This window comes from Myxocyprinus asiaticus, chromosome 10 (genome assembly GCF_019703515.2).
Source record: "Myxocyprinus asiaticus isolate MX2 ecotype Aquarium Trade chromosome 10, UBuf_Myxa_2, whole genome shotgun sequence".
Lineage (NCBI taxonomy): Eukaryota > Metazoa > Chordata > Actinopteri > Cypriniformes > Catostomidae > Myxocyprinus > Myxocyprinus asiaticus.
Genome location: NC_059353.1, coordinates 49,208,626 through 49,232,338, shown reverse-complemented (window position 1 = coordinate 49,232,338; position 23,713 = coordinate 49,208,626). Strand labels below are relative to the sequence as shown.

The following is a 23,713-nucleotide window of genomic DNA, read 5'->3' as shown; positions in this document are numbered from 1 at the left end:
GCTGAACTTATTGCGAGGGAACGCAGAACTTGGGAACGCTGAACTCATTGCGAGGGAACGCAGAACTTATTGCGAGGGAACGCAGAACTATTGCGAGGGAACGCAGAACTTGGGAACGCAGAACTATTGTGAGGGAACGCTGAACTTATTGCGAGGGAACGCTGAACTTATTGCGAGGGAATGCAGAACTATTGCGAGGGAACGCAGAACTATTGCGAGGGAACGCTGAACTTATTGCGAGGGAACGCAGAACTATTGCGAGGGAACGCAGAACTTGGGAACGCAGAACTATTGCGAGGGAACGCTGAACTTATTGCGAGGGAACGCTGAACTTATTGCGAGGGAACGCAGAACTATTGCGAGGGAACGCAGAACTTATTGCGAGGGAATGCAAAACTATTTCAGAAAAAAACCTTTACCGCCCTGTTGTCTAAGGGGCTCCGTAAATAGGTGTTTGATTTAGATACAAGTTAAACAAATCTGTATTTCCGCAATATTACCAAATACTAGGCTAGATATTTTGATTATTATTAAAATACAAATAGCTGAATCATGATGTAAAGTGACACCTAATAGGATATCAACTGGTCTTAGTCCTAATATATGTCCTGCTTTTTCTCTGAACCAACAGCAGAGCCCAATTTAAATGTATTTTGTGGCTGACTTATGGAGTGTCTCTTTTTGTCAAATGGAGATTAGTAGGGAGGATGTTATTGAGTAAAAATCAGAACTTGCCAGCGTCAGCATGACTTTATTTTCTTGCCTTAAGAGATGAGTGAGTCACTTAAATGAAAGTGTTGAAAGCAGACTGTTTGTGAACTGTATGTTGTCTGTTTAGACCTGTGATCAGTCCTGTCAGCTGGGATGAAAAACATGACATGTTTCTACTGAATGACTGGTTTGAGTCTAGATGTTTTGAGATGCAGATCAATCAAGGAACCGGCTGAATTAGGCTCACTGTAAAATGTTGAAAGCAACCTGAGATGATTAGATGGGCTTTAGAGGGACTGTTCACCCAAAAATAATTTTTCTGTCATCACTTAACACAAAAGAATATGTTTGGCAGAATGTTAGGGACTGACAGCATTTTACCATTCAATGAAAGTGAGGCTAACAGTCTCATTTTGTGTCCTAAGGAAAAAAAGAAAGTCATAGGGGTTTGGAACAACATGAAGGTGAGTAAATGATGACAGCACTAGGAATAGTAATCATATTGAATTTATTCAGTTGTTGATTTTAATTTCCACTTCCACTTTATTTCTACACTCAGTGTTCAATGCTGAGATACTTTTCGCTTTGGCAGCTCATTGTGTTTTTCATGCTCATTTCCTGTTACAAGGTGAAAAATTCTTCCTTCACCTGAAGTCTGGTTCAGGTTATTTTTGGCTGTTTTGTATCAATAGACGGGCAGTTAACGGTGCCTATAGGGCGTCCGTTATTCTCATGGTTTCCGTCCATTGTAACAACTTTATCTAATAAATTCTACATTTGAAGTCAGAAGTTTACATACACTTAGGTTGAAGTCATTAAAACTCATTTTTTAACCACTCCACAGATTTCATATTAGCTAAATATAGTTTTGGCAAGTCGTTTAGGACATCTACTTTGTGCATAACATGAGTAATTTTTTCCAACAATTGTTTACAGACAGATTGTTTAACTTTTAATTGACTATATCACAATTCCAGTGGGTCACAAGTTTAAATACACTGTTAACTGTGCCTTTAAGCCGCTTGGAAAATTCCAGAAAATGATGTCAAGCCTTTAGCCAATAAGCCAATCAGCTTCTGATAGGAGGTGTACTGAATTGGAGGTGTACCTGTAGATGTATTTTAAGGCCTACCTTCAAACTCAGTGCCTCTTTGCTTGACATCATGGGAAAATCTAAAGAAATCAGCCAAGATCTCAGAAAAAAAATTGTGGATCTCCACAAATCTGGTTCATCCTTGGGAGCAATTTTCAAATGCCTGAAGGTACCACGTTCATCTGTACAAACAATAGTACTCAAGTATAAACCAAGCAGCCACCATACCGCTCAGGAAGGAGACGCATTCTGTCTCCTAGGGATGAACGTAGTTTGGTGCGAAAAGTGCAGATCAATCCCAGAACAACAGCAAAGGACCATGTGAAAATGCTGGAGGAAACAGGTAGACAAGTATCTATATCCACAGTAAAACGAGACTTATATCAACATAACCTGAAAGGCTGCTCATCAAGGAAGGAGCCAATGCTCCAAAACCGCCATAAAAAAGCCAGACTACAGTTTGCAAGTGCACATGGGGACAAAGATCTTACTTTTTGGAGAAATGTCCTCTGGTCTGATAAAACTAAAATTGAACTGTTTGGCCATAATGACCATCGTTATGTTTGGAGGAAAAAGGGTGAGGCTTGCAAGCCGAAGAACACCATCCCAACCGTGAAGCATGGGGGTGGCAGCATGATGTTGTGGGGGTGCTTTGCTGCAGGAGGGACTGGTGCACTTCACAAAATAGATGGCATCATGAGGAAGGAAGATTATGTGGATATATTGAAGCAACATCTCAAGACATCAGCCAGGAAGTTAAAGCTTGGTCGTAAATGTGTCTTCCAAATGGACAATGACCCCAAGTATACCTCCAGAGTTGTGGCAAAATGGCTTAAGGACAACAAAGTCAAGGTATTGGAGTGGCCATCACAAAGCCCTAAACTTTTCAAATTAATAGGATGTGTTGTAGTTTAAGGAAATAATTCTATAGAAGTGTATACCAGACTTTGAGAAATATTTGGTTAAGCTCAGACACTTTGGTCTAATCTTTATTAATTTGTTCAATGACCTGATGCTCATTTTTATTTTATTTTTTGTCCAGATCTATTAAATTATTCAGTAACACATTAAAAAAATGCAGTTCACACAAAACTATTACTTGATAAACACATTTTCAATGTTAAAACTGTTTTCAAAAAACAAAACAACAAAATAACAACAACTTTTGTCCACCAAATTAAAGTCATGTGTTGTAACCAACATATACGATTGCCATTTTGTTGTTGACAAAAACCATAAAACAGAGAAGACCCCTTGAGACCCTGAAGACTGAGTGTGCAGTTTAAAAAAAATTATATTTAGCTATTTTTATAAAAAGGCACATTTTGTTCTGGTCATGTGGCTTAACCCTGAGAAAACTTCTTGATATTATCAAATATATAAAAGATTAAAAAATATATCATATTTGTGAAAAATATTTCCTATCTTGAAAAATGTTTTTGAAATGAATAATTAAGTTGTGTACTAGAGCTGCAACTAATGATTATTTTGATAATCGACTAATATAATGATTATTAGATCGATTATTCGGGTGATTATTGTAACGATTAATCATTAGCTTTTAACCAACTTTTCAGCATGTGCCTTGAGTTAAGAGGTTGTATTAAATATGTGGTTAATAAAAAAATACAATAAAAATAAAAAAAGAGGACAAAAGCATCTTTTAAAAATACCACTAAATGACTTTCACTGAATTTCAGTAAAAATTAAAATAAAATAAAAAAATAAAAAAAATCACTGCAATAAAAAATACTATTGTTATCAAGTGTTTTTGTCTATTTTCCATGTACTGTAAATATAGCTAAAAATCCTTTGAACAAGATAACCTACATTTACATGAAGTAACATAAGATATTTAGACTTTCTGAGAATATATCTTAAATATAAGTGTATTTTGTATATAAGTATATTTTTCACTTTTTTATGCTTCTGCCAGTGCAGTAAAGACAAAATATACTTATATTTAAAATTATAATTAATATTCTTGGAAACAAATTCTGCAGTATAGTGCCTTGTTTTAAAGGAGTTTTAGATACTTATATTGAAAAACAAGCCAAAAAAGACTAATTAAAAACGTATTTTGTTGCAGTGTATAATGTGACACTCTCATGTATTCAAGGTGCAAGAGAAGTACTTTAATACATTTTATTTGATGGTTACACAACATTACATTTTCTCATTATTTTTATTTTTGTTTTACAGAATGCTATAAATGTTTTACAAAAATGTATGAAACTAAATTGGACACAAAGATTACATTTTTATGAACTTGTGATTTATAAAAGATTTCTAATAAGTTTGAAAGTGCATTGGTTTTGTGACTTTTAGGCTACGCCTCTCATCCACACTGGAATGGCATTATCATCCAGCGAAAACCGAGACTTTCAAAACCCTTGTACTGCATACTTTGGAAAACTATGACATTAGGAAACTGTAAAGGCAGTTTTCAAACTTAAACAGATAGGTGTGGATGTGGCCTCCGTCATGTATGATGGTGAAATGAAAATGTACTAGGCCTACATAGGAATGACCCGGTCATATAAACAAAGACCGTAGCTTGGTGCTGTGCAGTCGTCATGACAGTGGAGACAGACCCTGAGGAATCATTCATGGAGAATTGCTTAATGAAAAGAGGAGCTTGGTGAGAGAGAATGAAAAAGTGTGTAGGCTAAATGCATAGATCTTGGCAGCTGTAGGATGTTGACCCCACTTTAATTGTCTAAGGCTAGCGGATGGACATAGGGCTCGCCTGTGCTCTGACGGTTAAATGTGTGAGTGGAACAAGCCAGAGGCGATCAACAAAACAATGCCATGTCCGTTTCCTTTGAACTGCTCTGCAGATGGTACCATTAACACTTTAACCTGCCTATTATAAAGCTAAACCTTTTTTAAGAGGGATAAACCTAAAACTGTGACAAGATCTCTGCTTATTTTAGTCAGAAGCAAGTTTATCACAGATTGAAAGACTCACCAGTCTTACAGTCTTTTCCACTGAACTTCCACAATGCAAGTTTATAGGTGATGTGTGTGATGTTTTCCACGTTAAAATTAGGGATGTTTACGAGTAATCAACTTATTAAGTACTTGTTCTGTACCAGCTAGTCACCTATTAAAAACACTACTCGAATATCGCAAATACATTTTCCTTTGAGCATTAACCTGTCGTAGGCAATGCTGAATTATACTTTACTTTTCCTCTAAATCTTTTATCAAATCACACAGTTAAAATAGAGTCCACTGGGGGGCGCTGTGGATGTGTGCCGTCGAGGTTTTGGAAGTGAGGAGACATGATGGCATCTGTGCTTTCAAGCAAGGCCAAGTGTGGCATACTTGTATTATTTTGACTCTTATTGAATTCAACTCTATTGGTATTCGGTTCTTGTTGGAGTCATGCAAACAAATGGATGAGGATCTGCTCTTATGGTGGAAAGAAAATGTGAAACGGTACGAGAAACTCTGAAGCTTATCAGACATGTATGTGCGTTAAATGTCTCAACACAGGCAGACTCAACTTTCTTTAAAATAATAACACGTGAAATTATAAAAATGTGACAGCCTTTAAGTAGGCTCAGAGTTTATAGGCTATATTGTGCTGGGGTTGTGCGGTATACCGGTACTAACGGAATATCGGGAGACCAAAAATTTTAAAACGGTACGATATAGACCTAGGGGTGTGAATCTTTGGGTTGCAAGCGAATCGATTCGATCCACGATTCACAGGCTTTCGATTCAAAAACGTTTTTTGCAAATTCACAATGATTCAATTTGATTCGATTCACAATTAAATTCGATTCGATTAACGATTCAATTCTACACTTTTTAAAATGCATGTGTAGTATGCTTTAAATACTTAGAAAGAAGAAGAAAGACGAACTTCCGGTACTCCAGGTTGCTTATTGCACCAAAGGAAAACACGTGAAATACGTGTACATACAGGCTACTTGAAATACAACAACAGTAAAAGAGTGCAATGTGCCAATAAAATATTTTAGAGCTGAACAAAGCTTAAAAAATCATTCCATATTTCACGAAAAGTCTGTGATTTTTAATATTTTATTAATTTGCATGACTTTTCCAGATCTGGAAAGCACAAATTTAAAATTCCCTGATATTTTCAGGTTTCCGTGAGTGTGGGGACCCTGAATCAGTAAACTAATCCAAATATTACAACATTAAATTAACATAATTTGAGAAAAGCAATTTAATTCAGTTCAGTAAATCCCCAGCTAAACAGTGATACCAGTAAAATGGCACTATTTAATTTTAACTATTTAAACAGAAATTCATTTTAACATTTAGGGTCAATACTTTCCCCTGTATTTGATTCTCATGGGCATTTGAAAAGTTTCAGTGAGAGTTACAGATGTAACGGAGAGCGGGCGCGATCCCGTGAAGGATGTGCTAGCTGAGAATGAAACGTGCACGTCTCATTTAACTCGGACATGTAACTCATTTAATATTGATATATTCTAAAATATTATATAAACATTTTCTGAATAGCGATTCATTCGATTTTTAACAGTTAAAATCGATTATTGAAAAACAAACGATTGTCGATTCCAAAAATTATATTTCAATATCGATGCATATGAATCGGCAGGATTACTAAAATAGTCATAGTCATTTGATCTAATTTAACGTAACATGAAATCACATTAAACTCTAATGATGACGCGCGAGAGCAGTACCGACCAGATCACGCCTGACCGAGGAGAGGAAGAATTACACAGATCACAGTCCAGATGCACTCTAAACTTTCCAAACAGCTTCAAGTGATGTAGATCGCAAAGTATGAGGGAATTATATAAAAATACAAAATAACTAAATACAGAAGCCCTCTCTTTGTGAAATACGGCGAAGCCGGAGCTGCCGCTCCGCTAAAGCAAAACTTGCATGTCAGAGCATCTTTAAAGGAAACATCCCGGCATTTTATCTTTAATGCATTCTTTATTAAAGTTCAAATAATAAGGAAGAAGACCATGTAAATAAGAATAACTCAGAAACTGGCATTTCTCTGTGCGGTCAGCGCCTCTTCTATGAGTCGTGTGTAGGGCTGCAACTAACGATTATTTTGATAATCGACTAATCTAACGATTATTAGAACGATTATTCGACTATTCGGGCGATTATTGCAATGATTAATCATTAGCTCTTAACTGATTATTCAGCTTGTGCCTGAGTTAAAAGGTTGTATTAAACGTGCTTACTAACAACAAAGAGGACAAAATCATCTTTTAAAAATACCTCTAAATGACATTCACTGAATTAAAGATTAAAGAAAAATACTTTTTATTAAGTTTAATTCAGTAAAAATAATCCTGTTATCATCAAGTGTTTTGTCTTGTCTTCCATTTAAAATGGTCTAAAAATCCTTAAAACAAGATACATTTACTTGAGAAGCAACGTATAAGATATTTAGACTTGCTTTAAGAGAATAGATCTTAAATATAAGTGTATTTTGTATATAAGTGTATTTTTTCAGTTGTTTATACTTCTGCGAGTGAAGACAAAATATACTTATATTCAAGATCTGTTCTCTAAAATCAAGTCTAAATATCTTATATGCTGCTTCTCAGGTGAATGCATCTATTTTAAAGGATTTTTAGATATTTTAAAATATTTAAATATTTAATATTATATTCAACATTCTCAGATAATATATATATATATTCTGCAGTATAGCTCCTAAAATAAATGTACATTGTTTTAAAGGAGTTTTAGATATTTATATTGGAAAACAAGCCAAAACAAAAACAAATCAAAAGCGTATTTTGTTGCCGTGTATAATGGGGTGAAGACTACCCTCTCTCACCTTTCTGTTCACTTCAGTCCATCTTTAACTCACAAAAACAAACTCTCTCTTATTAATAAAGCTGCATATGGCCAATTGTCTTCACGATAAGAAATGCACAGTGACACATATATTATGATTCAATAAGTCACGAGCCATCACGTTATAATCTAGCTGCATTAAGCGTGTGCGCTCGAGGGATGAGTGTCCCGTGACAGAGTGTGCCTCAGCTGGGTGCAGTTTCAATCTCTACCCCTTCGATCGGGACATTCGGTCAACTCATAGAAGAGGCGCTGAACGCACAGAGAAATGCCAGTTTCCTTATTATTTGAACTTTAATAAAGCTATAATGCATTAAATAGAACTGCATTAAAGATGTAACGCCGGGGTGTTTCCTTTAAAGACGCTCGACATGCAAGTTTGCTTAAGCTAAGCGTCAGCTCCAGCTCTGCTTATTCCACAACAAGAATGACAATCTTGAATATAAGTATATTTTGTCTTTACTGCACTCACAGATGAATAAACAAGTGAAAAATACACTTATATACAAAATACACTTATATATAAGATACATTCTCTTAAAGCAAGTCTAAATATCTTATATTGTTTTAAGGATTTTTAGATATTTTTAAATGGAAAACAAGGCAAAACAATTGATAATAATAGGATTTTTTGTAGTGAATTTCTTACTGAATTAAATGTCATTTTTTTCCCTTCAATTCAGTGAATGTCATTTAGAGGTATTTTTATAAGATGATTTTGTCCTCTTTATTGTAAGCACGTTTAATACCACCTTTTAAGTCAGAGCACAAGCTGAATAATCGGTTAAGAGCTAACGATTAATCGTTGCAGTAATCGACCGAATAGTCGAATAATCGTTCTAATAATCGTTAGATTAATCGATGATCAAAATAATCAGCAGGTGCCGCACTAGTCTCAAACTGTGCTCAGATTTGTCAAAATATCTCAATTTGCAATCAGGATTTAACTCAAACATTTCTCTTCCAAAGCCAAGTTAGAGCGATGCTATCCACATTAGTTTTATAGCTATATACTCTTACTGTACAGTGTCAAATTGTCTCATTTGTGTCTGTTTTCATTTTCCAATTGGAATTTAAGGAGAGAAACATCTGAGACAAAGTTGGTACTCCTGAGCTACGAAAGAGCAGTGTTTGAGCAATTAAAATGTCATTTGGGTCCTGAACAGTGTAAACACTGTAGCGCTTTCAAAACATGTTTGAGAAAAACCTATTTGTAAACAGTTCTATTCATGGTTCCCTTTGGTGCCACTAGTAGAGCTTTCAGCTCCTCAAGAACTCTGTGGTTGCTTCAATCTGTGACAGGGTGCTGAAAGGCCCAGCTTTAGGGAGATAATGAAAATAGACGAGTCATTGGGGCAGCAAGATTACCTCAGAATGAGAGCGAGACAAAGCTGCTTTATAGAGGCCAGACTACCTTTAAACCTGCCTGCACATGGTCCTGTCCTGTGGAGATAGTCTGATGGATCTGCCCCATGATTATTTCCGTTCCTCCAGTCACTGTGCTTTTATCTTGCGTCGTTGAGATTGTTCCGTTGAACTCTTTGTTCTGTCAGAGCCACATGTTGATTTCATTTAGTTCCTGGGCTGGATCAGATGTGAGGGAGAAGATGATAGGACATGTGAACCTCTTCTTAACGCACTTTGAGAATTAGTCTTCAGACTCCGTAAACCCTTCAGAAACTCATGACCTTGAGTCTGCTGCTGTACAGGGATCGATCCAACCTGCTGGTGCAGGACTTTTAAGACATCAAATGTGATTTTCCTCTAGCTGTTGCCTTTCAGTGGTCTCCGTAACCAGTGGTAGCCTGACAGCCAATGGGTTTTTCAATGGACGATGCAGATACTAGGCCCTTTCCCACTGCAGGGTCTAGGCCTAAAACCTGTTTTAGGTACTAGTACTTTTCGTCCTAATCGCACATGAGGAACTATAGTTTTAATGGACATTTTTAGCTCCTACTCCGGGGTAGGTAATTTTGGGGGGTGTAGAGGCTTTATCGAGAGTGGGTAATTGAACTCTATTAAAATTAAAATGTCAAGAAATCTAGTTTGCATGAGGGAAGTATTGCGTGCCTGTTACTGCGTGATTAACTTGCATCAGGACGTCTTTAAGTCAATGAGTGAGTATTTCTGAACAGTAAGTTATGTTGAGTAGGGCTGGGCAATATGAAAAAAATATTTTTACAATATTTTATAAAAAAAATATCACTATATCCGATTACATCGTCAACCCCCCTGCCGAGGGTTGTGAATATTTTCGCTTTATTGATTTAGCATTTATTGAAACATGTCAAACTTATAATTGCTCTTTAAATGAAATGAAAAAAGCAATTAAAATAACAAAGTGATCAAAGGATCTTATAACCACCTCCCCAAATCCAAACATTTACCATCTCCAACAATGGCCCCATTTGCCGTCACGTTAGTATCCGTCTACAACAACAGGTGGAAAATTACTAATAGCCTACAAATTAAGAACTAAAAACAATAAAAGATGTAAAGATAATATAATCATAATAATAATCATAATAATTGAAATATAAAGAAACCATTACCAATAGAGAGTTCCACACAACCCACATAATTTCTACTTTCATAAAACTGCTAAAACAGTTTGTTTCCTCACTTAGTCTGTGTTTAAACGAATAGAAAACACCAGTTTTTATATTAGTTGTAAGCCTTATAAATTCCCGTGTTCCCAATATAATTCTGCCAAATGTGTGTTCTTATCCAATTTGTGTTTGTATTGCATTTCGTTAATGCAGTTAATGCTTCCTAAGTAAAATAATCGTGTCTTTGTGTCTAACAGCATTTCTTGTCACGTGTCGTTCCGAGACGTCTTACAATTAGCCCGCCACAGTGGCAGGTAGATGAGCAAAATTACCCGCTCGTGAAATACCTGCATTTGGACGAGGAGCTTGCAAATAAGGGCTGGATTCAGCCTCGTCATATTTGGTGGGTGGCGGGTGCTAATTTGACACCCTTTGCTACTGTTTAATATATTTGCCGACTTCCCAGCTCCATGGTTTTGCCATTTCCCGATATTGTCAATCATCGTCTGTCAATGACTGTCACAATCGGCTTTGAGATATTTGTAAGACATCGCCGATATCTGATTACATCATCCTATCACCCAGTCCTAATGTTGATTCATGAAAGCCTTTATTGTAAAAGATCGTGTTGATGGATTGGTTTATAGTGCATTTGCAGCGTGTGCATGGGATGTCCATTGAAGTTTTTTTGATATTGAATTTGCCTGCATGTTGAGGGTCTCTCTCCTCAACTTCTGACATCTTCTAGATAGGTCACAGCAGGCCGCCTCATCTAAGAGCTAAGAGCTAAGAGCTCCGATCGATTGGGATCAGACCATCTGGCCACCCTACTGGGGGGATCCTGCTGGCTTTTTCATGCTTGATCTCTGAGTTGAGTCTGGCTGTGATGTCCGCTGTGAGTTCAGTATGGCTCCATATTCAGACCCCTCACCTTGTCTCGTTTCATCTGAGTAGAGCTATCAGGCACACTATGTATTTCACTGTTAAAGGAATAGTTCACACAAAAATGTCTCTCACTATACTACTAACACCAGAATGAGATTAATCTAATGTTTCAACACTAACTGAAAGCTTGAGGCTACTTTATTACAGTTATGGTTAGGGTTAGATATATTACATATTTAAGACTGCAGATGGTCAGACGTACAGTTAAAACTTGGAGTCATGTATTATGTGGAGCTGCGCGGGCCAGCGGCATATAGGTTTAGCTGTTGATATACCGCTATTATAACAGCATATAATCTGCTCTCTTCAAATGCTCTATGATTGTAGAAAAATATAATTGGTTTTATTTGCCTTCAAATTTCCAAGAATCAACAAAAACCTGATGAAAGGAGTCCCAATTTAGTCGCACTGTCAGAATAATTTAGCGCTTTATAAATTAGGTGTTAACTTTTTACTTTTTATAGATGTTATAGATAATCTTCTTGTTGTAACCAGTAAATTTACATCTGCATCCCAACTCAAAATCAATGCCTTATTGTTGGACGAGCATTTCAGTAGGGCAAAATATTCAATATTATTTTCGTAATATAATAATATCACTTTTATTAGTAGTTTCTGTCTTTAAACTTTTTATTTTATACACAAGCAGAACAAATTTTTGTGTTAATGTTTCATAAAGCCATTCTGACGTAAATTCTCTGATTCATGAAAGTTTTCGTATTTTCAAAACGTTAGTTGGTACAAACTAAATGTACACCTGCACCCGACCACGTGTAAATCGTGCATTAGACATCCGTACGTGTTGTGTTTTTTCAGGCAAACTGTCATGACTACATTTTAATAGAAGTGTAATTAAATATGTAATCAGAAAATTAACATATAATTAAATAAGTGAAATTTACCTTAAAAAAATAACACTAATTATTGAATTGAATTCATTTTCAGTATAATTTTTTCTCAGCTCTGCTTATCAGAAGTGCTTGATTTTTCTCAAAAAAATGTATGCCCTTTAACGTGACTGGATAGACAGTTTATAAATTAGGTTTCATAATTTAGGATGGGCATCTGTAAATCGCGTTCAGTTGATAACATATGGTCAGTGCTAATGCTGTTAAATCTATAAATAAACACATCGTGGGCAGATGCATGCACAATACAAAAAGTGCATACAAAAGCCCGCACATTGTCATATAGCTTGCACATCTGTGATATCTTACAGCGTTTCGGTCAAAAATCGTCTTCAGGTATTTTATTAATTTCTCTGAAGTTTCTTCCAGTTGTAAGTATATCACTGTTACCATCATGATTTACTCGAGAAGTTTCACAAATGATGCTGGCGCTGAACTGAACCAGAGAAGGTTAATGGTGGTGAACATCCTCCTCATTTTTTACACTCATGTCAAACCACTTTTATTAACTTGAAAACAGTTTGATTCACAAAAGAGCGTCGTTATATGACAGCACAAACATGCGATGACAATAAGTCCTCACTTTCTTTGAGATGCTATAGTGTTTGCTATATCAAAACTTTACCATGTGAATGCACTTCATTCATAAAAACTATTTCATTACTGTTCCACATAGATGTTAACAGCATTTACTAGCGAGTCTGGTGCCTTCCTTATATGGTGTTTTCATGGGCGTGGATTATGATAATTGTGAATGAATGAATGTTTAGAATAAGCTAACAAACACATTGTTTACTAATAATTCTGGGGAGTACAAAGCATTTGTGAATCCACCGGCAATTTCATTTTACGTGCAAATTACTCCGAAATTTACTCATATATTTACGAAAGTTTCATGAATGAGGCCCTCTTAATCTACATGTTTAATTAAAGCAACAATGTCTGTTTGATCAAAATGGTGGTTCCTTCCTCGGATTGAAAAAAATTCCCTTTTAAGCCATTTTAGAGTAAATAAATGAATATTGACGTATATATCAAATGCCCTCAAAAGGCTGGACAATATCGAGACAAAATAATTTTAGTTATACCTTCCAGACCCAATGCTAATGATAATTTTAAAGGGATATTTTACGCATACCCAATATGGTTTATTACAACGCAGAAACAGTCTAACCTGATAAATGGAGATGTTTTAATATATTTGACCCGTGTGGATAATTCTAAGAAAGAATATGCAAGAGGTGAAGTAACCGCACCATTATCATGACAAGTGGCACGGAATGCCCAAGTTCACCTGTGTTGCATCAATTAGATGTGGAATGCTGGGAATCCATTAGCTTGTTTTCCGGAATAACAAGAAAGCGGAGCAGAGCTGCTCTGTGCAAATATTGAAGAATTCTTTCCATGCTGGCCTACCAGTGATCACACATTAGAGTGGGATCACTGTGGGAAAAATCCAGATATATACAATATAAAATATACAAGAAGTTATTTAGATTTATTTCTTGTTGAAAATACCGCCATGGCTATAAATATATTTTTAATGTTTCAGTGGAGAACGGTCCGATTCTACACTGTAAATGCTTCTGATTTTACCAAAGCAATTGTGTAAGATCCTGATATTTCATGAGCTCTTCCGTTTCTCCACAGCTTGATTGTGAAGGGATTCCTGGTGTCACGCCATGTTTAAGGCTGTGCTGAAGAAGAGTGGGAAAAACAGCAAGAAGGAAGCAGGTATGAACACAACAGAGAAGCTAAGAGAGTGTCTGTATGTGTGTGTTGCAGGGTTCCCACGGTCATAGAACACCTGGAAATTTCAGTGAGTTTTTAAATTGTGATTTCCAGACCTGAAAGATTTCCAGACCATGGTCGAGTGCTGTAGGCTTTCAAAGTAAACCCTTTTGACTACAAGTGCATACGGATGTGTTCGATGCATACACACTGTTTTGTGATACTGTTTATTACAGTAAATGACAGCGCATGTGCAGATGACACACACAGTTGCACAAATCTGCGTGTCTAGAAAAACTGGGCTTCACTTACTGTGTTAATGATGAAGTTTGCATTAGAGGTCAACTAATTTTGCCAGTACCGATAACTAAGGTGGTGGAAAAGGCAGATAACCGATTAATCAACCAATAGTTTTGTGAAATTGATTTATAGAATGATCAAACATTTCATAGTCTTTCCTTACTATGGCAAGCACAGACATTAAGGCTACAAGAGTCCAAAACGAATAAAATATGAACGGCAGTTTATTGGGCAACCAAATCTAAGATTTGGTGCTTAATGTGGGATTTTTAACTATAAACAAGCCTGAAATACACTTGGGCGTTTTATTTAAAAATGATAGAGACTTGCTCCATTACAATACTAAAACAAATTAAGCTTTTAATAGCCTATACATTCACCAGATGAAGAGTTTTGTATATACTGTATATATACACTGATGAGCCAAAACATCATTCACACAGGTGAGGCGAATAATGTTGATCATCTCCTAACAAGGCCACATGTTAAGGTCTGGGTAGATTAGATGGTAAGCGAACAATCAGTTCTCGTAGTCAACGTGTTGAATGCAGGGGAAATGGGCAGGAGTAAACACCTGAGCGACTTTGACAAGGGCCAAATTGTTATGGCCAGACGACTGGGTCAGAGTATCTCTGAAATGGCAAGACTTGTGGGGTGCTCCTGGTCAGCAGTGGTGGGTACCTACCGACAGTGGTCCAAGGAGGGACAAACCACAAACCGGCGACAGGGTATTAGGCACCAAGGACCTTCGATGCGCGTGGGCAACAAAGGCTATCCCGTCTGGTCCGTACCCATAGAAGGTCTACTGTGGCACAAGTCACAGAAAATTGTAATGATGTTACGGGAGGAATGTGTCACAACACACAGGGCATCGCACCCTGCTGTGTATGGGGCTGCATGGCCGTAGACCAGTCAGAGTGCCCATGATGACCCCTGTCCACCGTCGAAAGCGCCTACAATGGGCACGTGAGCGTCGGAACTGGACCTTGGAGCAGTGGAAGGTCACCTGGTCTGATGAGTCCTGTTTTCTTTTAGATCATGTGGACGGCTGTGTATATGTGCGCTGTTTACCTGGGGAAGTGATGGCACCAGCATGCACTGTGGGAAGACGACAGTCAGGAGGAAGTGTGATTCTCTGGGCAAAATTCTGCTGGGAAACCATGGGTCCAGCCATTCATGTGGACGTCAATTTGACACGTGCCACCTACCTAAACATCGTTGCAGACCAGGTACACCCCTTTCAAAGCAATGGTATTCCCTAATGGCAGTGGCCTCATTCAGCAGAATAATGCGCAATGCACACATTGTTCGGGAGTGATTTGAGGAACATGATGAAGAGTTCAAGGTGTTGCCCTGGCCTCCATATTCCCCAGATCTAAATCCGATTGAGCATCTGTGGGATGTGCTGCACCAAGTCCGATCCATGGTGGCTCCACCTCGCAACTTACAGGACTTGAAGGATCTGCTGTTAATGTCTTGGTGCCAGATACCACAGGACACCTTCAGGGGTCTTGTAGAGTCCATGCCTCGGTGGGTCAGCGCTGTTTTGGTGCACGTGGAGGACCAACAGCATATTAGGCAGGTGAACGTAATGTTTTGGATCATCTGTGTGTGTGTGTGTGTATGTGTGTATGTATATATATATTTCACAAGATGAAGTATATTGTTGAGAAAGAAAAAAAGAAAAAAAAAACAACTTGGAAGCTATAGGCATATATTTTTGCCTATAACCGATAGTGCCAAATAGCAACTATCTGCACCGATTAATCAGTAAAACCGATAAATTGGTCTACCTCTAGTTTGCGTCATGCACTGTGCACGAAAAATAGTGGCACACAGATAACCAAAGTATACTTTGACCTTAAATGCATGTGTCTGGTCTTATTATGCACGATTCATTAGTGTACATTTTTTCGAACATAATGTATTTGTAATCTTCTATCAAAATGCAATTACTTGCTTTACTTCTTTACTTGCTTCACTTTAAATCCATTTGACTTTTTCAACCCCTCTCCTCCATTTTTGTATGTAACGCTCACTTTTTACCATCCAGTCAATTCCTGCTTTACATTTTTCTTATATCCTTTTGCATTACAGGAAGTAATATGGATTACGAAAAACATTTCATGTTGACTAGTTTAAAGTAATTCTTTGGCTGGAGGTTGATTTGTCAGTGCATTTGCAATTAAATGATTTTTAAAATACATTTATTAAACACAATTTTATTATACAGGAATCACAAATAACCAGAAACGTCATCAAAATTCATTGGCCAAAATGTGTGGGAACCTTGATGTCTTGCTTTTGGATGAATCATTCTCCATCTATTTGGTTGAATCATGGATCATGAATGAGCTCCATCAGAAGTAAGAAGACTTGAAGGTAGCTTCTAAATTAAGGAATCCCTAAGAAGAAATGATTTGGATAGGCCTGAGGTTCTGTTGACGTTGTCATGTGGTTATGCATCAGATCTGTCAGCTCATAACTGATCGGAGTGTCAGATTTATTAGCTAACTTGGATTTATGGTGTTGTTTCTGGTTAATCCCACTGTTGTGGAACAGACATGCAGGAATGTTGAACTTTTTTAAGGGAGCATCAGATGGAAATATGTGTGTGTGTGTGAGTGAGATATTTTGCATTTACTTGAGATAATGGGACATTACCGTGGAAATAGTTATGGAAACTTGGCCAAAGGGGCTCTGTTCCAAAACCTAGTGAGCTGCCTACATTAGGGCTGAAATGATCAGTCGACCTAATCGGCAACGTCAACAATAAAAAAATCGTCAACAATAATTTTTGTTGTCAGATAGTTGTTTGATCTCGTTTAATGCAACATGAGATCATATGAAACTCTATTGATGGCACGCGAGAGCAGCACTGCACTCCAGACTTTTCAAACAGCTTAAAAGGTGATGTAGATTGCAAAGTATGAGGGAATTATAATGCAAAACAGAAGCAGTGTCGTAATGAAATAAAGCGGAGCCGGATCTGGCATTCCGCTTAAGCAAAACTTGCATGTCAGAGCGTCTAAAAAGGAAACATCTTAGGAGCTATACTGCAGAAGAATTATTATTTTTTTATTGGAGAATGTTGCATATAATATTTAATATTTAAATATTTTTAAAGATCTAAAAATCCTTAAAACAAGATACATTTACCTGAGAAGCAACATATAAGATATTTAGACTTGCTTTCAAAGAATATATCTTGAATAAGTGTATATTTTTTCTTTACCTCATTGGCAGAAGTATGAACAAAAAATACATTTATATACAAAATACACTTATATTCAAGATACATTGTGTTAAAGGTCCCTTGTATAATTAAAAGCATTAACTGAGAGAGAATTTCTTTCATATTAAGCAAAATGGACATTGTGACTGAAATATACCCATATGAATCGATATCGAAATTGGAATTGAAAGCTTGTGAATCGGAATCGAATCGTGAAATCTGTATCGATACCCAGTTCTATAAGGCATTTTAGGTATGCTCCTGATGCAAAGTCTTTTTCAAAAGGTTTTAGATGTCTTGCATTCAAATTGTATAGGCACCGTGAGCTTAGTGAATTTTTTTTTATTATTAATATAATGAATTAAATACCGAACAATGTGGCGATAAAGACAATACTCTCTGACAAAATGTGTCAGGAGTGACATCACTGCATAAATATCTAGTTGGATTTAATGTAAATGTGCTTGTCATGCCTGTGTGCACAAAACTAAATATTAATAAGAGGAGTGACAGCTGTATTTAGCTGCCGTGTGAAAATAGCCTTGAATTGATGATTTCAGGAGAATCTGTGTAGGAATTTGTTTGGTAGGTTGTCCTCGAGATCATCTGTGTGTGTGCAGTTAAGTATGCATCAGTGTCTGTGCCTTTTCAACTTATGACATAATTGGCAAACCATCACAGAGACCTTCATAAGACAAGGTTACCATGGGCACATCCCTTGTTTCTTTCCTGATGTGTTGTTTTTAGTTGTAGGAACATGTTGAACATGCATGAATCACTGCTTTAACACTCCCATCTGTCTCTCATCTCCTTTCTCTATACAGTCTAGGCTAGTCCTTGAGCCTAATTCTTACTCATAGTTTCTGAACTAACTGTCAACCTTTGAGATCTAATATGATATTTATTGTGACAGACAGCCCCCCACATTCTCTAAATCATGAACGATTTGTGAAGTCACAAGTTGGGCAAATATCATGAAATTTAGGCTGACGATTAATAATGGTTTGCTTTAAGTCTGCAGTGCAGGTCACGGACATGGTCACGGTGGATATCGATTCATATGGTTATATTTCAGTTACAGTTGTGCTCAAAAGTTTGCATACCCTTGGAGAATTGGTGATATATGTGCCATTTTTAAAGAATACATGAGTGAGCAGGCAAAACACATTTCTTTTATTTCTTATGTGATTCATATTCAACTGTAGGTTATAACAGAATGGCACAATCATAAAACAAAACATGGGAACAAAGAAAAAACTGAAATGACCCCTGTTCAGAAGTCTGTATACCCTTAGTTCTTAATACTGTGTATTGCCCCCTTTAGCATCAATGACAGCGTGCCATCTTTTGTAATAGTTGTCTATGAGGCCCCAAATTCTTGCAGGTGGTATAGCTGCCCATTCATCTTGGCAAAATGCCTCCAGGTCATGCAAAGTCTTTAGTCGTCTTGCATGAACCATACGTTTGAGATCTCCCCAGAGTGGCTCGATGATATTAAGGTCAGGAGACTGTGATGGCCACTCCAGAACCTTCACCTTTTTCTGCTGTAACCACTGGAGGGTCAACTTGGCCTTGTGCTTAGGGTCATTGTCGTGCTGGAAAGTCCAAGGGCATCCCATGCGCAGCTTTCGTGCAGAAGAATGCAAATTGTCTGCCAGTATTTTCTGATAACATGCTGCATTCATCTTGCCATCAATTTTCACAAGATTCCTCGTGCCTTTAGAGCTCACACACCCCAAAACATCAGTGAACCACCACCATGCTTCACAGTGGGGATGGTATTCTTTTCACTATAGGCCTTGTTGACCCCTCTCCAAACATAGCGCTTATGGTTGTGACCATAAAGCTCTATTTTGGTCTCGTCACTCCAAATTACAGTGTGCCAGAAGCTGTGAGGCGTGTCAAGGTGTTGTCGGGCATATTGTAACCGGGCTTTTTTGTGGCATTGGCGCAGTAAAGGCTTCTTTCTGGCAACTCGACCATGCAGCTCATTTTTGTTCAAGTATCGTCGTATTGTGCTCCTTGAAACAACCACACTGTCTTTTTCCAGAGCAGCCTGTATTTCTCCTGAGGTTACCTGTGGGTTTTTCTTTGTATCCCAAACAATTCTTCTGGCAGTTGTGGCTGAAATCTTTCTTGGTCTACCTGACCTTGGCTTGGTATCAAGAGATCCCTGAATTTTCCACTTCTTAATAAGTGATTGAACAGTACTGACTGGCATTTTCAAGGCTTTGGATATCTTTTTATATCCTTTTCCATCTTTATATAGTTCCATTACCTTGTTACACAGGTCTTTTGACAGTTCTTTTCTGCTCCCCATGTCTCAGTATCTAGCCTGCTCAGTGCATCCACGTGAGAGCTAACAAACTCATTGACTATTTATACACAGACACTAATTGCAATTTAAAAAGCCACAGGTGTGGGAAATTAACCTTTAATTGCCATTTAAACCTGTGTGTGTCACCTTGTGTGTCTGTAACAAGGCCAAACATTCAAGGGTATGTAAACTTTTGATCAGGGCCATTTGGGTGATTTCTGTTATCATTATGATTTAAAAAGGAGCCAAACAACTATGTGATAATAAATGGCTTCATATGATCACTATCCTTAAATAAAAGACAGTTTTTTGCATGATCAGTCATATTTTCAAAATCAGTGCCAAAATTTCACAATTTCTGCCAGGGTATGCAAACCTTTGAGCACAACTGTAATGAAATAAATTCTCTCCAAGATAATGCTGTTAATTATTCAGGGGACTAGGGGTCATCCGATATGTTTTTCCAGGGCTGATAATGATTATTAGTAATGAAGGAGACCAATAACTGATATTTAGGGCCGATATACATTTGCAATAAAAATTTACGTTTTAAATCAACAGTCAAAAAGTCTCTTAGGAACTGGGCAAGAATGAGGACTTTGTGGCCCAAAGATAACCAAAGTAGTGGATTATGGGGGATCTTCTACCGTTTATATATACATAGGAAAGAAACTGTATGGGGGTTCGGGGGTGACCCCTGCGAGAAAATATATGTAAACGTCTTAATGAACCATTTTTATATTTTCCTTAAAATGCAAATCTACCAAAAACAAACAATGTACATCTAAATAGTGCAGTTTAAGTATAACTGGGCTGACTATCAAATAATGGAAATGTTTTTCATCATAAGCAGAGAAAGTTTTTGTTGTCTTTCTTGCCATCCATGCCAGAGATGATGTTTTCTCTGATTAATTTTCACAAAATTTAAACAAAAATCTCTGTTTATTATCAATAGGTTCAAAACATGTCGATTAATAAAGCTAATTTTAGATAAAAGAAAATCATTTCTAGTCTAAAGGTGCTATGGAACCACAATAAATTGTCCTGTCATAAACATTGCTTAGCTGAACAGTTGGAGTCATTTCAGACACATGAAGATTGTTTCTGCTTCATTTTCATTTTGTGCAGTGTGTTTTAGCGAAAGATGCTGGTATCCATCTATATTGCTGCTCACTGTTTTTCTCCGCTACGGTCTACTGTCATTAAAATAACCGTATCTGCAGCTCTGCTATGCGGCGCCTCATGTTGCGGGTCGGTGGTGAGAGGCAACGCGTGCGGAGCACGAAAGGCCATTAATGAAGTGTTCAAATATATTCAAGGATATAGCGTTGAAAGATCAGTGCTATCTACACCCTCGAGCGCTTGCGTTTTACACAGCTCCTCTGTTTTGTCGTGCTGCTAACCTAAAGTGTTGAAATGGTGAGATGGGGCAACCGTTGTCATGATGTCTCACGGTTCGGAGGGAACAAATCCAGGGTCTGGACCCGCTGTTTATTGTAACTTTAGTATCTGCATTCTTACCTTTGAAAACAGCTTGTCTTCTCAGTGATGCTCCTTTCTCTCGCTGCTTTCCTCTTTCCCATCTCTCCCCCATGAATACAGAGTGCAGTGTTGATTGGTCATTTACTCGTGACATATAACCAATCTGATAATACTGTGGGCGGGACATTGTGCCAGGCTACAAGCAGTAACCTTTCAGAGAGAGGCGGTGGCATCTGAGCCAACGGAGAGCATTTTAAAATTTATCAGCAATCAGATCAGACTAAATAACGATTCCGATAATTAGAAAAATTATGTATATCGGATCCGATTATCGGTCAGGCCCCTACAGGTGACCTTCTAACTAGGTACAATATGAAAATATTAATATACTAATTATATTTTATTAGTTTTTCATCATTTAGGTCATATTTTAGCTTTTAAAAAAATCTGTGTATTTAATCAATAAATATTATATTGCATATATTATATTTTGTTACATGTTTATTGTTTAATTGCATAATTTGTACTATTCACTGGTATTTACATTGATTTGTTGAACATGTGCTAAAAACCGGTACTGTCTCTTTAAGAAACCCGGCATTTCTGTAAACAGCATCTGTAATTGAGCGCATGTTAACCAGAGAGACTTGAATGACGATCTCATATGTGCTATGCCTGATTGCAATTAAATGTTTATGAACAACTGACTGTAAAGAACAGAAAGGGTATTAAAAGAGATGTTATTCAATGACAAATCGGTTGTGTGGATCTTGTCTTTGGACACACATTACACGGAACAACTTTTACTCTCACAACGCAGTGAAAGGATCTCGCTGCTGAATACTCCACCACTATGCTACACAATTCACTCATGGTGAGTGAAATCTAATCATTTACCAGCCAGTTGCCAAAATACATAATTTTTTAGTCGCATATTTGGTTACAAATGCGAGCAATTGGGGCCTGGGTAGCTCAGTGGTAAAATACGCTGGCTACCACCACTGGAGTTCGCTAGTTCGAATCCCAGGGCGTGCTGAGTGACTCCAGCCAGGTCTCCTAAGCAACCAAATTGGCCCAGTTGCTAGGGAGGGTAGAGTCACATGGGGTAACCTCCTCGTGGTCGCTATAATGTGGTTTGTTCTCGGTGGGGCGTGTGGTGAATTGAGCGTGGTTGCCGCGGTGGATGGCGTGAAGCCGTGCTCAACAAGCCACGTGATAAGATGCGCGGGTTGACTGTCTCTGACGCGGAGGCAACTGGGATTCGTCCTCCGCCGCCCGGACTGAGGCGAATCACTACGCGACCACGAGGACTTAGAACGCATTGGGAATTGGGCATTCCAAATTGGGAGAAAAAGGGGAAAAATCCCCCCCCCCAAAATGTGAGCAATTTCCTCTTGTAGTGGAGGGCTGCGCTTAGAGTAAAAGATTGATCTTGGGATTAAAGAATCGATATTGAGATCGATCAAATGAATATCGCAGTGCATTGGGAAATCGCTATTTTTACCCACCCCGACCACTTTTGATAGTACTAACTTGAGTAAACATTGTTTTAAATTATCAATAAATTTTTCAAAACAAGTAAACGGTCAGTACAGGTAATAAAGTAAAAAACAAAGAAACGAATTACAAGCAATAGAACAAATAGAAACTGTAGAACAAAGATATGTATTTAGGCTACGTCCACAATAATCCGGATACATTTGAATACGCCATTTTTATTTTGAAACACTCTCAATCCACAATGCTGTTTTCAAGCGTTTTCCAAAAGTTGCTCGTCCACACTGAAACGTACTGAAATGCTTAAATCCCCTAACTACGAATGCGAAAAATCACCATTCCATGTACGGTCTGCAACACAATTGTCTTCATGTTCCGTCGCCGGACAGCAATTCCGAGTAAACTTCCCATCGCCTTTGAAGGAATGTAATGTGAAGGTTGTGTAAAGTAACTTTAACAATGCTATCAAAGCGGATATACAGCACAAGAACGGCACTACAGCATGGGCCGCCATCTTGATTGTTTTGAGTTGAATGGATCACATGACTGCGTCACATGACGACAAATACGTAATTTTTTCACTGTCCTCACTACAGCGCGAAGACGCGCGTTTTCGAAAAGCTCCGTTTTTGCTGTTAAAAATGTTTTCTTGGTGTGGACGGAGGGCCAAAATGTAGCGAAAAAGAATCGTTATCAAACGAAAATGTATAAGTGTGGACGTGCATGAAGTTTTTAACAGCAGTATAATGTATTCAAGTAAACGTTTAGAAATTGGAAAGTTGTGTATTTTCTCTCTCTACTCTCTTTTTCTTTTGTTCTGTTAACTAGTATTTGTCTTGTGGTGGGCTGGTTGATCACACGATTGACGTAATGAGCACCCCTGGTTTAAAGTTAAAGATTGATCAGGATTATTCAAATGAAGATTGTGAGTAATCGGACAATCTTTATTTATTTATTTTTTACCCACTCTTTATAATTACAAAAGACCCAGTAACAGGTCTTTCTGCAATTTATTTCCTCTCTTCCACTGGGACAATTGCATGTGGTCCATCCCTGCTGTTGCTTTAAATCCGGAATGACATGTTTTCTCAGCTCTTGATGTGGTGGATGCCT

The 23,713-nt window shown here is 37.6% G+C and overlaps 1 protein-coding gene across 1 annotated transcript in view; it reads left to right on the top strand.

Annotated features, from left to right (window-relative positions):
• LOC127447536 (protein TANC1-like) overlaps positions 1 to 23,713 on the top strand; it is a 257,213-nt gene that overhangs the window by 10,133 nt on the left and 223,367 nt on the right. Inside the window, exon 2 of the mRNA XM_051709485.1 lies at positions 13,689 to 13,772. Within this exon, the coding sequence (XP_051565445.1) occupies positions 13,721 to 13,772 (52 nt within the window). The 5' untranslated portion in view covers positions 13,689 to 13,720. The remainder of the gene's footprint in view (positions 1 to 13,688; positions 13,773 to 23,713) is intronic.